Here is an 11295-nt window from a genome sequence, read left to right on the forward strand (position 1 = left end):
TGTACATATGTCATATGGGACAGGAAAACTGTTTTAATATTAAATTCTTGTCATACTTTGCTCAAATCAAGTAATGTAAAATTTTAAGTGCAGCAAAATTTTTCCCCATAATTATGTGGAAAATTCTGATTTTACGATGTGTGATAATCACAATTGATCGTAATGAAGTGTATACTTTTTGTGTGCAATTTATAAATTATGTATATATAAATTTCAGCTTATGGATTGGAGTCCATTTGAGTACAAGCTTGGAAAATTGGAGAGCTGCAATACTTTCTTTGGCAGAGATTTCAAGATATGGGCACAGGTGGCACCAATAATTCTTGCAAACCATTTATCAGAGGAAGAAATGGCTATATGGTGGGCATTGAGTGAGGTCAGTGTGCCGCATGTCTGAAAAATATTAACAAATAATTACCATATTTAAGATCTGTAGCCTGATTATCAGATTTTGTAAAAGAGTTGAAATTTTTTATACTACCGAAAATCTCTGGCTTCATATTTTGTGTGCAAAACATTTTTGTGAATTCATTAGCTTTGTCAAATTTGTATTTATGTTCGCATAATGAAATTACAGCACAGTACGTAGCCTCTATGTAGCAATGTCATAGCCATAAGCATGCATAACTCGCAAACACAAACTGCAATCAACTTAAAAGTTGTATGATCTTTTTAAATTTTTAGATTTGCCTTTTTTTCTTCCAAAATGATAAAATAGTTAATATGCAATCATTATGAAATTTCCCAATACATTTGGACGCGAAAAACATTGGAAATTTGCAAGGATAGTCTTGCAAATATGGGATAACTTTCCCCTAGGTCATCCAATATGCCATATACAGTAGGACTACAACTGGTATCTACTGGTCAGTTTATATATTTCCCCATCTGTTATTTTTATTTTAACATCTCTTCCTATACCTTTATACAGGAGCCAACCGTTGTTAATTCGTGATGAACACACACTTTTACTGTAGCATATACGCAAACGCGAGCGAGAATATGCGTTACGTGAGAGCGCGTAAAATTCGTCATGTCTGGAACCTTTGTGCATATGCAAGCTTACAAGTTGAATTCAGTATTTGTCAGGTAGCGGATAAACATTGCCGTTTTATTCTGTAGTTTTATTGCTGATATCAACAGAGAAATCATCAAAGTTTTTGTAAGGCTGAGTGGCATGATTAACTGACATTCCTTGGGAAATAATTGTGAATTATACGATCTTTAGCTTCATTTCGTTGTTGAAAGGGATTCAATCATGTTTCACCATTGTTCATCACCGATTAACAAATCGCGTCCGGCGCGCCTAAAGCTGCCCTCGCGAGGTAAACCACGCAGACGACGCGGACGCATAGTTGTTAATCGGTGATGAACTGACGGTGAAACATGATTGAATCCCTAAGTGCGCCTTTAAATTTTTGGAATACAGTTTGTTTTGTGTATATCTACTGATACATAACATGAAATAATCTTGATGCTAGATTCACAAAATACACCTTTAACAATAACAGATCTTTTCATTTTGTACTCCAGATCTTTTTACTCTCCTATGAGAATGCCATAGACCCAGACAAGTTGTACGAAATGAGGGAGACAGTTAACTTATTTATGGACGAGGCGAAAAGACATCCAGCTGACCTCCTGAAAAAAGTCAAGACACACAAGCTTTTACATATCCCAGATATGATGTACATGTATGGGCCAATGGCGACATGCTGCACTGAAAGGTGATATACAATTTATCCATTGAATTTGTAAACAGTATAAGTATTAGTATACTTATTTTTAGGATTTAAATGCAAACATGTAAATTCATTTTCTGATACTGATTTCACAAGCTGCACGCAAGTGATACCTGGAATGCACATAACATTTGTTATTGCTGTATATATAAATTGACATCATTTTGAGAATGGAACATGCAGCTGATTGTTGATATATTTTTAAAATGTATATGGTCGAATCCAACCAAAAGTGTTCACGGGCCAAAAATAAAAGTCCAAAATAAAAATTGAACAGGTAATCTTTGAATACACACCTTTCAGGAAATAAATTTAGATTCAATCCAATGACTGCTTTTCATAACTGATGTAGATGTTTTTAAAAATACCGTAAGAAATAATTTGAAAAAATGGGTCAAAATAGCATGTTTTGGGGTCTCTGTGTCTAAGTTTTTCACAGAAGGGGGTCTTATTATATATGGCGCGAAGCGTATGATCAAGGTGAATAAACACAACACAAAAATGAAAGCCAATTGATTAATACTTTAAAGTTATGGTCCTGAATATGCCGTGTACACTTTTCATTGGATTCGACCATATACGCACTGCAGTTGCTACTTGTTCATGTATAAAAACCAAGCATTTAAATACAAATGCCCCTTAAAAAGCTCCTCCTCTTAAACATTTTAAGACTAAAAGCAATTGGTTTCTAGAAATCAGTCGCAATGAGTCTCAATCAAGTCAATCATTCCTATTTTGGTGGAATTTATACATCATCTGTATCATCAAAAAATGTCATCATGACTGTGCCAATGTACATACCAAACAAAGGTAATGTATTCAATGAAGAGGTGACATGCTGATTAAATGGTCATCATCCAGCCCTACAAAGTGTAAAAGAAGGCATGTGGGAACAATTGTATAATACAATTTATTATCATTGTTATTATTATTAAAATTCCAGACAGGAAGGCTTCATCAAGGAAGTGAGAGAGAGGAATTGCCATTCTAACCGGCACACAGCAAGCAGAGATATCACCAATGGTTTTAACAGTAAACAACACTTGCGTTTTATTTGCAAGGGGGGGTATGTTGAGGTTGATGGGGAAATGAGGTGAGTATCATAGTTCAGAATACTTTTGGAAATAAAATTCATCAGTAGATTTAGCATGCACAGCAACAACTTAACTGACAAAAAAGAAATCACAATTAGTGTTCGTTTCATTTTCTCCAATTGATGTGACTTACAAATCAGTAACAATGAGTGAACTCTATCTTGAGGGAAGTCATCTGTATCATCAAAGATGTCATCAGGACTGTACCTACTTATATATTCAAGTGTTCTTTAACTGAAAATGATTCAGATTTGACACAAATAATTCATGAAAATTTAATATTCCAACAGATGTGCTGGAGAAGGAGTGCAGGAACTATTCAGAATGCCGCTGATACAAAAATATCTGTATCAGGAAACACAGAGGGTGTGCTATGATTCTCCAGGTCAACTCAGAATCAAGGTAATCGTTAGAATGACTATTATTTTCTTATTCAATTAACATTTATAGAAATTGTCCACCAATATGTATAGTTGTGGTTTAGCTTGTAAGCGCTGCATTTCATTGATTCCTGGATGTCATCTACATGAAATGGTAGCTTCCGTGTCATAGCAGAACATTCTTCTAGAGGCATGCTCTAGAATGTACTGTGCAAATAAGATCGAAGTACACACAACTAAAAACGTAAAACAAGTGTTATTCATATTAGAATAAGTGGAGTTTCAGCATGGTATTTTAATTATTGCTAAACAAAATTGTGTTCATGATTGAAATAATATTTACCTGACAAATTAAGAATGAAAATAGAAAATATTAATAGACAGCTCCAATTTTTCATTGAAGTGGAGGTTGGCATGCTTAATGTATAATGGCTTCACAGTGCAATATCAACTGCTGTTTAATATGGGAAATTATAGCACTACTGAAAAAGGATAGTATGCTACTATGAAGTATATACATCCTGTTTTGTCAGGGAAGGTAGCTTAATTGGCCCAGATGATACTTAAAGGTATAAATTTGATACAAGCCAGTACTATAATATGATGTATTTTTGTCAACAGAACAAAGAGGACAAATCACCTGGTGAGATGTTCACCAACATCCAACTTCTGGAAGTCACGAGGTAAAATTAGTACTCAATAGGCCTACTCGTTATACTCATTATCAAAAAAAACAAACCCTCTGTCCTAGAACAAAATAGGCATTATATATTTAACTGTGTATGATAGAAGTTTCTCCGACATTCATTCATTTAAAATTGGGTACTTTTTGTGAATGAAACAATGAACGATATAGATATGCCACAAAATGTTTTGTTATGCGATATATGACAGAAGAGGTGTACCAGATTCTACAGTTGTGACTATGCATAGTCTACTCCACCCTTCAAATGGGATGTTAAGGCATTTTACCGATATGTATATATGATCAAGAGGAATGAGTCACATGTCGACCCTGGTCGAAAATGAGTTTTACATCGGTTCCTAAAGAAAACATTTAGAGCTTTCAGAAACTGAAAACCCCATGTTGATATGACTTTCCTTCGCGAAGTTACGTCATTTTATCAATCACTGAAAACAATGTAAAACAAAAGAATTTGAAAACTTTCTTTGCCAATATCTCAAAATCAATATTAGTGACATACGACTCATTTCCCTTGATCATGTCACAAATGGCAGGTAGTGAGTATCGCAATCTAATTAAATACATTTTAACTATGAAATGTATTGAGTTGCGGCAAAAAGTAATCTATATTATGTGATCGTCCACGACAAAACGCTCGTAAAGCCGGCCTCTGGTCAATTTTGTTTTATATTGTGTTTAAAAAATATATTATAAGCTTTAAAATAATAATTAATATATCATTTGACTTCAAAAGATATCCAGAGGCAGAGTAATGGTTTGTTGCTCCTTCAGCAAAAGATACATTTATATTTCGGTATACGTATGTCTATTTTTCCACATTGCTGGTAATAAAGATCAAACCATCATAATTGGCAGTCAATTCAAAACATCAAAAAGTCAACGAGGTTCAGGAATGCACTCTCATTGTTAATTGTTAAATCCCGCCACTTGAACAGGATTTAGCCAAAGCAAACAAAGACTAGACCTATAGGAATTCTATACATAACGGTTTTGACTGGCACTAACAAAATCAGGATCTTGATCGAGGTAGATATCAATACAACCTTTATACACAATTTGCCAACTTTACGAACGGTTTTTTTCTTGTATTATATATATGTAGGCTTGTTGGTCATGATGTGACATCATGCCAGGAGTTTGATGCAGTGAATGATTGCAACGGCAAGTTACGCAGAATCAAATCCAAAATCAAGTACAGAGAAGATGAACAGGTAAGATTCAACCAAAATATCAAGCATGCTCAGATTGTTTTAACAATTATAAGACCCCTGGCCAAACATTTAACCCTTTGTAACTCTGTTTTAAAATGCACTAATTTGACACTTAGCTATAATATAACCTAATATTGAACCTGTATATGAAGAGCTTATTTCCAAACCGTGTTAAGTCCACAAGATTCACTTTGAAGAAAATCAGGAATTTTCTTTATGGCAATAAAAAAAAGTTTGATTTCTATAAAATTACAGTGAAGTGAAGGTGACATATATAGGACCATAAAAACATGTTTTAAGTTAAAATCTAGAGACTTTTGATTTTTTTAAATAATTAATTTGTTTTAAAAAAAGCATGGACTTTGCACAAAATGCAATTTCTGGCATGGACTTAACACATTTTGACACAAAACATAGCATCTGTAACACAGAACTAACCACTTGACTTGACTTGACTTGACATTTTTCTCAAACTAGTCTTAAAAGATAACAAATTTATTAAAAACATACAAAATGTAATTCTCTCTACTATAAAACACAATTTTGCCACAAAACACCTTGCATCTCGAACCCCCTCCTCCCAACCATTTTTTACCAAAATCTGATGTTTAAAATAGTTCAAAATTCAAAACTGAGTTGTATTGTATTTCTCAGAATTGAATAAACATCATTTCATTGTCAATAAGTGATAATCTGAGATATCCACTTGTTTTATCACATTATCACAATTTCCCCCTAAGTTTTTTTATACCTTTAACTTTAAATAATACCTTGAATTTAGTAGAACATTTTGATAATCATTCAAAATAATAATATCAAAAACTAATACTACCACCATCCTCTAACATTGATTCTACCATCACAACCTCTCACTCTCCCCCTTCCCATCCTGTTCATGTCTTTCTGGAGGTATCTATCAAATATTTAAGAAATCCCATACAAACTAGGCTTACTAATATTTAAAAAACCAAAACAACAACAACAACAACAACTTTTTATGCAGACCAAATTTAGGTATATTAGTCTCGGGACCAAACAAGAATGAAGACGCAAAGCAAAGCAATGTTATCAATCATGCAGAACTTTGATAGAAGCCCTATGCCGTGCTACTTGCCTACAAGCTGCCCACAAGGGCAGTGTTTGTGGACTTAACACAGTTTGCTACCAAACTGGATTGGACTTAACAAAAAAAAAAAAAAAATCAATACTTTGTGTGTCAATATTTCGGGACTTGACTAAAAAAAAAAAAAAAAACACACATTGCTGGATAGCCCTAGTTACTCACTACCCATTTTCATCAAAATCTCAATTTTGAAGGTGGGTGGAAATAAGCTCTTCATATAATAATGTAAAACTGGTGCACCAAATACCTTCAATACTTCGGAACTTCAATATTTAACATTTTCAAATCCTTCGGAACTTCAATATTTAACATTTTCAAATCCTTAAGGGGCACATGTCCCCTCGGTTACCCGTCTGTGCCGCTCTTGGACAACGTATATAGCAAGCCATTGGGCCCATTACGTATTGCGGCAACGCGTTGCTTTCAATAAACAACACGTTGTTAAATCAGCCAATAGGAACATAGCTTTTTGCAATGCGTTGCTTTCCAAAGCAACGCGTTGTTTAAAGTTGCCAAAAGCAACGCGTTGCTTTCATTTTAGAGCATGTTGCGAAGAGCGCCAATCACAGCAAATCTTATAGAAGACTCGGTCGTCGATGATACATACAACTATTAATCATCAGAAACAACACAGCTCTTGAAAGCGTTGAGATGATTGGCCAACCTAAACAACGCGTTGCCGACCTAGTGAGTTGAGCAATGAAAACAACACATTGCTTAGGAAGCAACGCGTTGTTTTCGAAGGCAACACATTGCCAAAAGCTCCCTTTTTATTGGCTGAATTAACAACACGTAGCTGAAAGCAACGCATTGCCGCAATACGTAATGGGCTCAATGGCTTGCTATAAACGTAATGGGCATGTATATTACTTGAAAGCTAGGTGAATCATTTAATAATAGTTACCATATTAAATCCGCAATAACAAAACCTAACGCAGAGGACTAGCTAAAGGCGATAAAATTATAATGTCAGAATGGTCCAGATTTTATGACACTTACAAATATCAATTTGTAAGCTCTCTTTAGAAAAGACATACACATGTAGTTGATTGAAATTATGACCGTATAAAAAAACAGGTGAAAATAGTAACTTTTTGCTCAACAAGATTTGCAATTTTAAGTGAATTGGCTATTGCTCAAGTTCTAATGAGGCTAGTTTATCTACAATATAAGTGTGCCCTTTCATTTAATGACATAAGATCTGAAAAACATTGTAAGGAACACTTGAGGATTTGACTTTTATAACCTACATTTTCGTCAAAATTGTGCTGGGATATGTTGTTTTCATCAGATTTACCACATTCGCCTTGCCATATATATTGAATTGCGTTATGTGTTGAAATGAGAAAATAGTGTTTTTAGGGGGAAGTGTTAGCTTTCATTTGATGTAAAAGAAAATTTGATTGTATAAGGGAACACTTGAGGATTTGACAAAAAACAATCACAGAGGCCCATTTTCCAGCTAGAAGTTCACACAGCTCTTACGATGCTATGTACTTCAACCATGCAGTGTAATCAAAGACTGTGTAGAGACGATTCACAGCTTGATTGGAAGATCTTGGACGAAAATGTATGCTCAGGTGTATGGAGGTGGAAACTGTGCATAGATCTGTAGGTGGGGGATAAGAGAATTGCTTTTGTATAGAATCATTTCCATTATGTTGCTCAAATGACAGTGTATCAGTGGTATCACAGTGATTTTCACATGCCATGGGGCCAAGGCCAGCCATATTTTAAAAACTGTGTACACCTATTTGATTTGGAATCGTTTACTAATATGTAAACTTTTGTCAATTTATTCTGAAACAGGACTGCTATGGAATAATTGAAATATGCGCACTCATCAATGACAAGGATCCAATATGCATTGTGCAGAAAATGGCAGAGGTAGATTCAACTAGTGACTTTCCACATTTCACAATTACTGATGAGCAATTAGCAATTTCCACAAGTATGATTTTAGGCTGTCCGTGCTTCGTGCACAAATGCACAACATTTTGTACAGTTAGGCCCCTGTATCATGATTTAATAAATTCAAACATAATGATTTTAAATACGTACTACCTCGGTAACTAATTCTTAACACTTATCTTAAGCACCACTTTTAGTTTGTGTTTGAATATGTTTAGATATCAAACATCAACCTCTATTCCCAGCAAACACAAAATTGTTTTTAAAATGTTATAAACAAGATATATTTTGGGTTTGGTTTAGGTAAAAACGTTTTTAATAACATTACATGTTGGGTTACATAATGGTCATGAAAACATTTTAAGACGTGTCGTACGAAAACACACTACAACAATATTTTAAAAATGTTTTCAAAATGTTATTGTAAAATTTCATTTTTGCCAAATACTTTGTCAACACTTAAATAACATTGTTAACAATTTTGCAGTAGGTTTATATCAAGAATTGTTTTTAATGCCCTTTATATAACCTGACATTTTAACCTTTTTCTGATAACCTTTTATAACCTTTGTAACTGATGTCGAAAACGTTTGGTGCTTGCTGGGATTATAATCTAAACACAAGTTTAACAGTGATGTTTAGCTTGTGTTTTGATTATATAGAGGTTGATATCTGAACACTTCACTTAACTAAACATTATTTAAGGTGTGAAATTACTGTTTGTCTTCTCTGTACTTGATTTGTATTAATCTGCAGTACCGGTAGGTGGTTACTCAAATCAAATTACCATGGTAAATTGTAGCAAACCAACAGGTAGCATTTTCGGATATTTGGTATATCAATTACTCTTTTTCAAAAGCTTAGGTCCATTTTGGTGTATGGATGTGTCACTTCTTTACAGTTTTCATGTTTTTGAAAACTTGCCTAATTTGATTTACAGAGTCGGGCACCCACATTTGCACAGTATCTTTTATGGTGACTGAGAAAACATGAGACACACCAAGTGATGGATGGCTTTCCATCCCAGCTTACTTGTGCTGTAAGTGCATACCAATGGGAGCATGGTGTTCAAGCGGAATGAGCTGTGACTCATAATCGTAAGGTTGCAGGCTCTATAGCACCGGCGACACCATTGTGTTGTGCCCCAAGTATTTTATCCTGATTACTCTTCTCCACCCAGGTGTATAAATCGGTACCGCCATTTTTAAATGCTGGGAAGGTAACTTCTGTATCATTTGTCATAAAATTTGTATTATATCGCAAATTTTTTTATAAATCATTTGATTTCTGAAGGATATTACTCATACTATTCAGAATGCAATTTGGTGTTTCTGATGTGCTCTAAGGTCCCACAAAAATACTGTTCAAACAATGCTATCCGAGCCTTAGTGTAGACAACCTTATCCAAAAACATTTTGAAAATTTGTAAAAAACAATTTGCAGTAAATTTGGTCAAGTGTGGAAAATTATTGTTATATGTATGGGTCCACTTTCTAATTCTCAGCAGCAAACATCTACCAAACCTGAGTATATATACCCGCTGCTTATGGTTATTATGCAGGCATGGGATTATCAGTGATTATGTCCTTGTGTAAACCTGATGTGTATAACTTTTAGTGTCACTATAGGCCTATATAATAACCTTTGCTTGATATATTGCAGAATGTTATCAATGAAGTGTTAAATCTGATCCAGATGAAGCAGTATTTAACCTGGGTCCACAAATATTTCCAGGTGGATGTGGATATCATATGCTCATATGCGCACAATATAAGTTATTATATCCCTCATTAATATATTCTCGTTCATTAATTGGTTAAACGAGTATCATGTGACCAAAAATAGTTTTGCTATTTTGCAAACTTGTTAACAAGCCGATTGATGAGGGAACGGGTACTATTCAAAGTACTATCTCCGGGAAATAGTTTTACTATCTCCCTCTGAGCACGTCCCGGAGCGCATATGACCTCATAACCGCGTCGCAGTTCCTAGTGGTCAGTGCAACTCGCCACATACACGGGATATCAGTACCGGATCCGGGGTATTAATGTGTAGCAATTCGTTTTGTCTTGCGAAGCACACAAGCAGCACAGAAGTGCAGCTAAAATACGGCGGTTTAATGGCATAAATCTGAGTTACATCAGGATCAATATCTTATATTGATGGTGAAATAACAAAGAACATGGTTACTCGTTTCACGGCGGTATTGTAGAGGTTACAACATCACAGCTTACAACGTTTTCACGGTAAGCTTTAGTCACTCAACTGTGTGCGTGCTTTGTGCATTCAATCAAAACAAAGCAAGGCCAGCGTAGCCTTGACTAGGCCTAGGCCTAGCCTACATTTATGCCTAGGCCTTTTGCCTTGTGTTTAATGAACAAAGAATATATTAATGAAGGATATAAAACAAATATTTACTGCTCTAAATTCGGGATCTGGTGGAATCTATTGGGCCCCTCGGTGAACTGGAGACCGTGAGCCTACTATTTTCCCTCGACCTGGCGGTCTCGGGAAAATAGTAGGCTCACGGTCTCCAGTTCACCTCGGGGACCAATAGATTCCACCAGATCCCTCATGAGCAGTAAATATTTGTATAATATAAATGGTGAGTTTTTCCATTGGTACTGAATCAATGTACTGTACATACAATGTTTTAAGTGTCAAAATAAGGGTGTTTGACAGACCTTCAAATTATTATAAATGACAAAGTATTTACAGTTTTCTACTATTTGGGTAGTAAAATGTGAACAAAAAATGTTGTGTATTTGTAAGTTAAGGAAAATGTTTGTTCAGGGTGAAAAACCTACACATTTTGCTTTGAACCTCAGGATATAGCCTACTTGGATCAAACATGTCAAAAGGCAAAATGTTTAGATTTTTCAAAATGCCCTCCAAATAACCGATGAGTAGATTAACCTCTTATAAGAAAACACTAATGGCTCATGAAATACAAGACGATGCTAAAGGCCCTCACAGTTGCACTTTATGTGGTGCGGCATAGTGGTATCCATTAGGGATTCATTCATAGGATTGAGGGCATGATCGCTGTTTATGCCCGAGGCGTGAGCCGAGGGCATAAATCATAATAGATCATGCCCTCAATCTTATTATTGAATCCCGTTCATACT

The 11295-nt window shown here is 35.1% G+C and overlaps 1 protein-coding gene across 1 annotated transcript; it reads left to right on the plus strand.

The window, feature by feature from the left end:
- Positions 1–3130: 3130 nt before the first annotated feature.
- On the plus strand, positions 3131–8334 carry LOC140172641 (uncharacterized). The gene is made up of 4 exons (XM_072195778.1): positions 3131–3238; positions 3838–3899; positions 5025–5133; positions 8066–8334. Exons 1-4 carry the CDS (start codon positions 3161–3163, stop codon positions 8330–8332), a joined length of 516 nt encoding a protein of 171 aa, XP_072051879.1. The 5' UTR covers positions 3131–3160; the 3' UTR covers positions 8333–8334.
- Positions 8335–11295: the final 2961 nt, after the last annotated feature.

Source organism: Amphiura filiformis, chromosome 2 (assembly GCF_039555335.1).
Source record: "Amphiura filiformis chromosome 2, Afil_fr2py, whole genome shotgun sequence".
Classification (NCBI taxonomy): Eukaryota; Metazoa; Echinodermata; class Ophiuroidea; order Amphilepidida; family Amphiuridae; genus Amphiura; species Amphiura filiformis.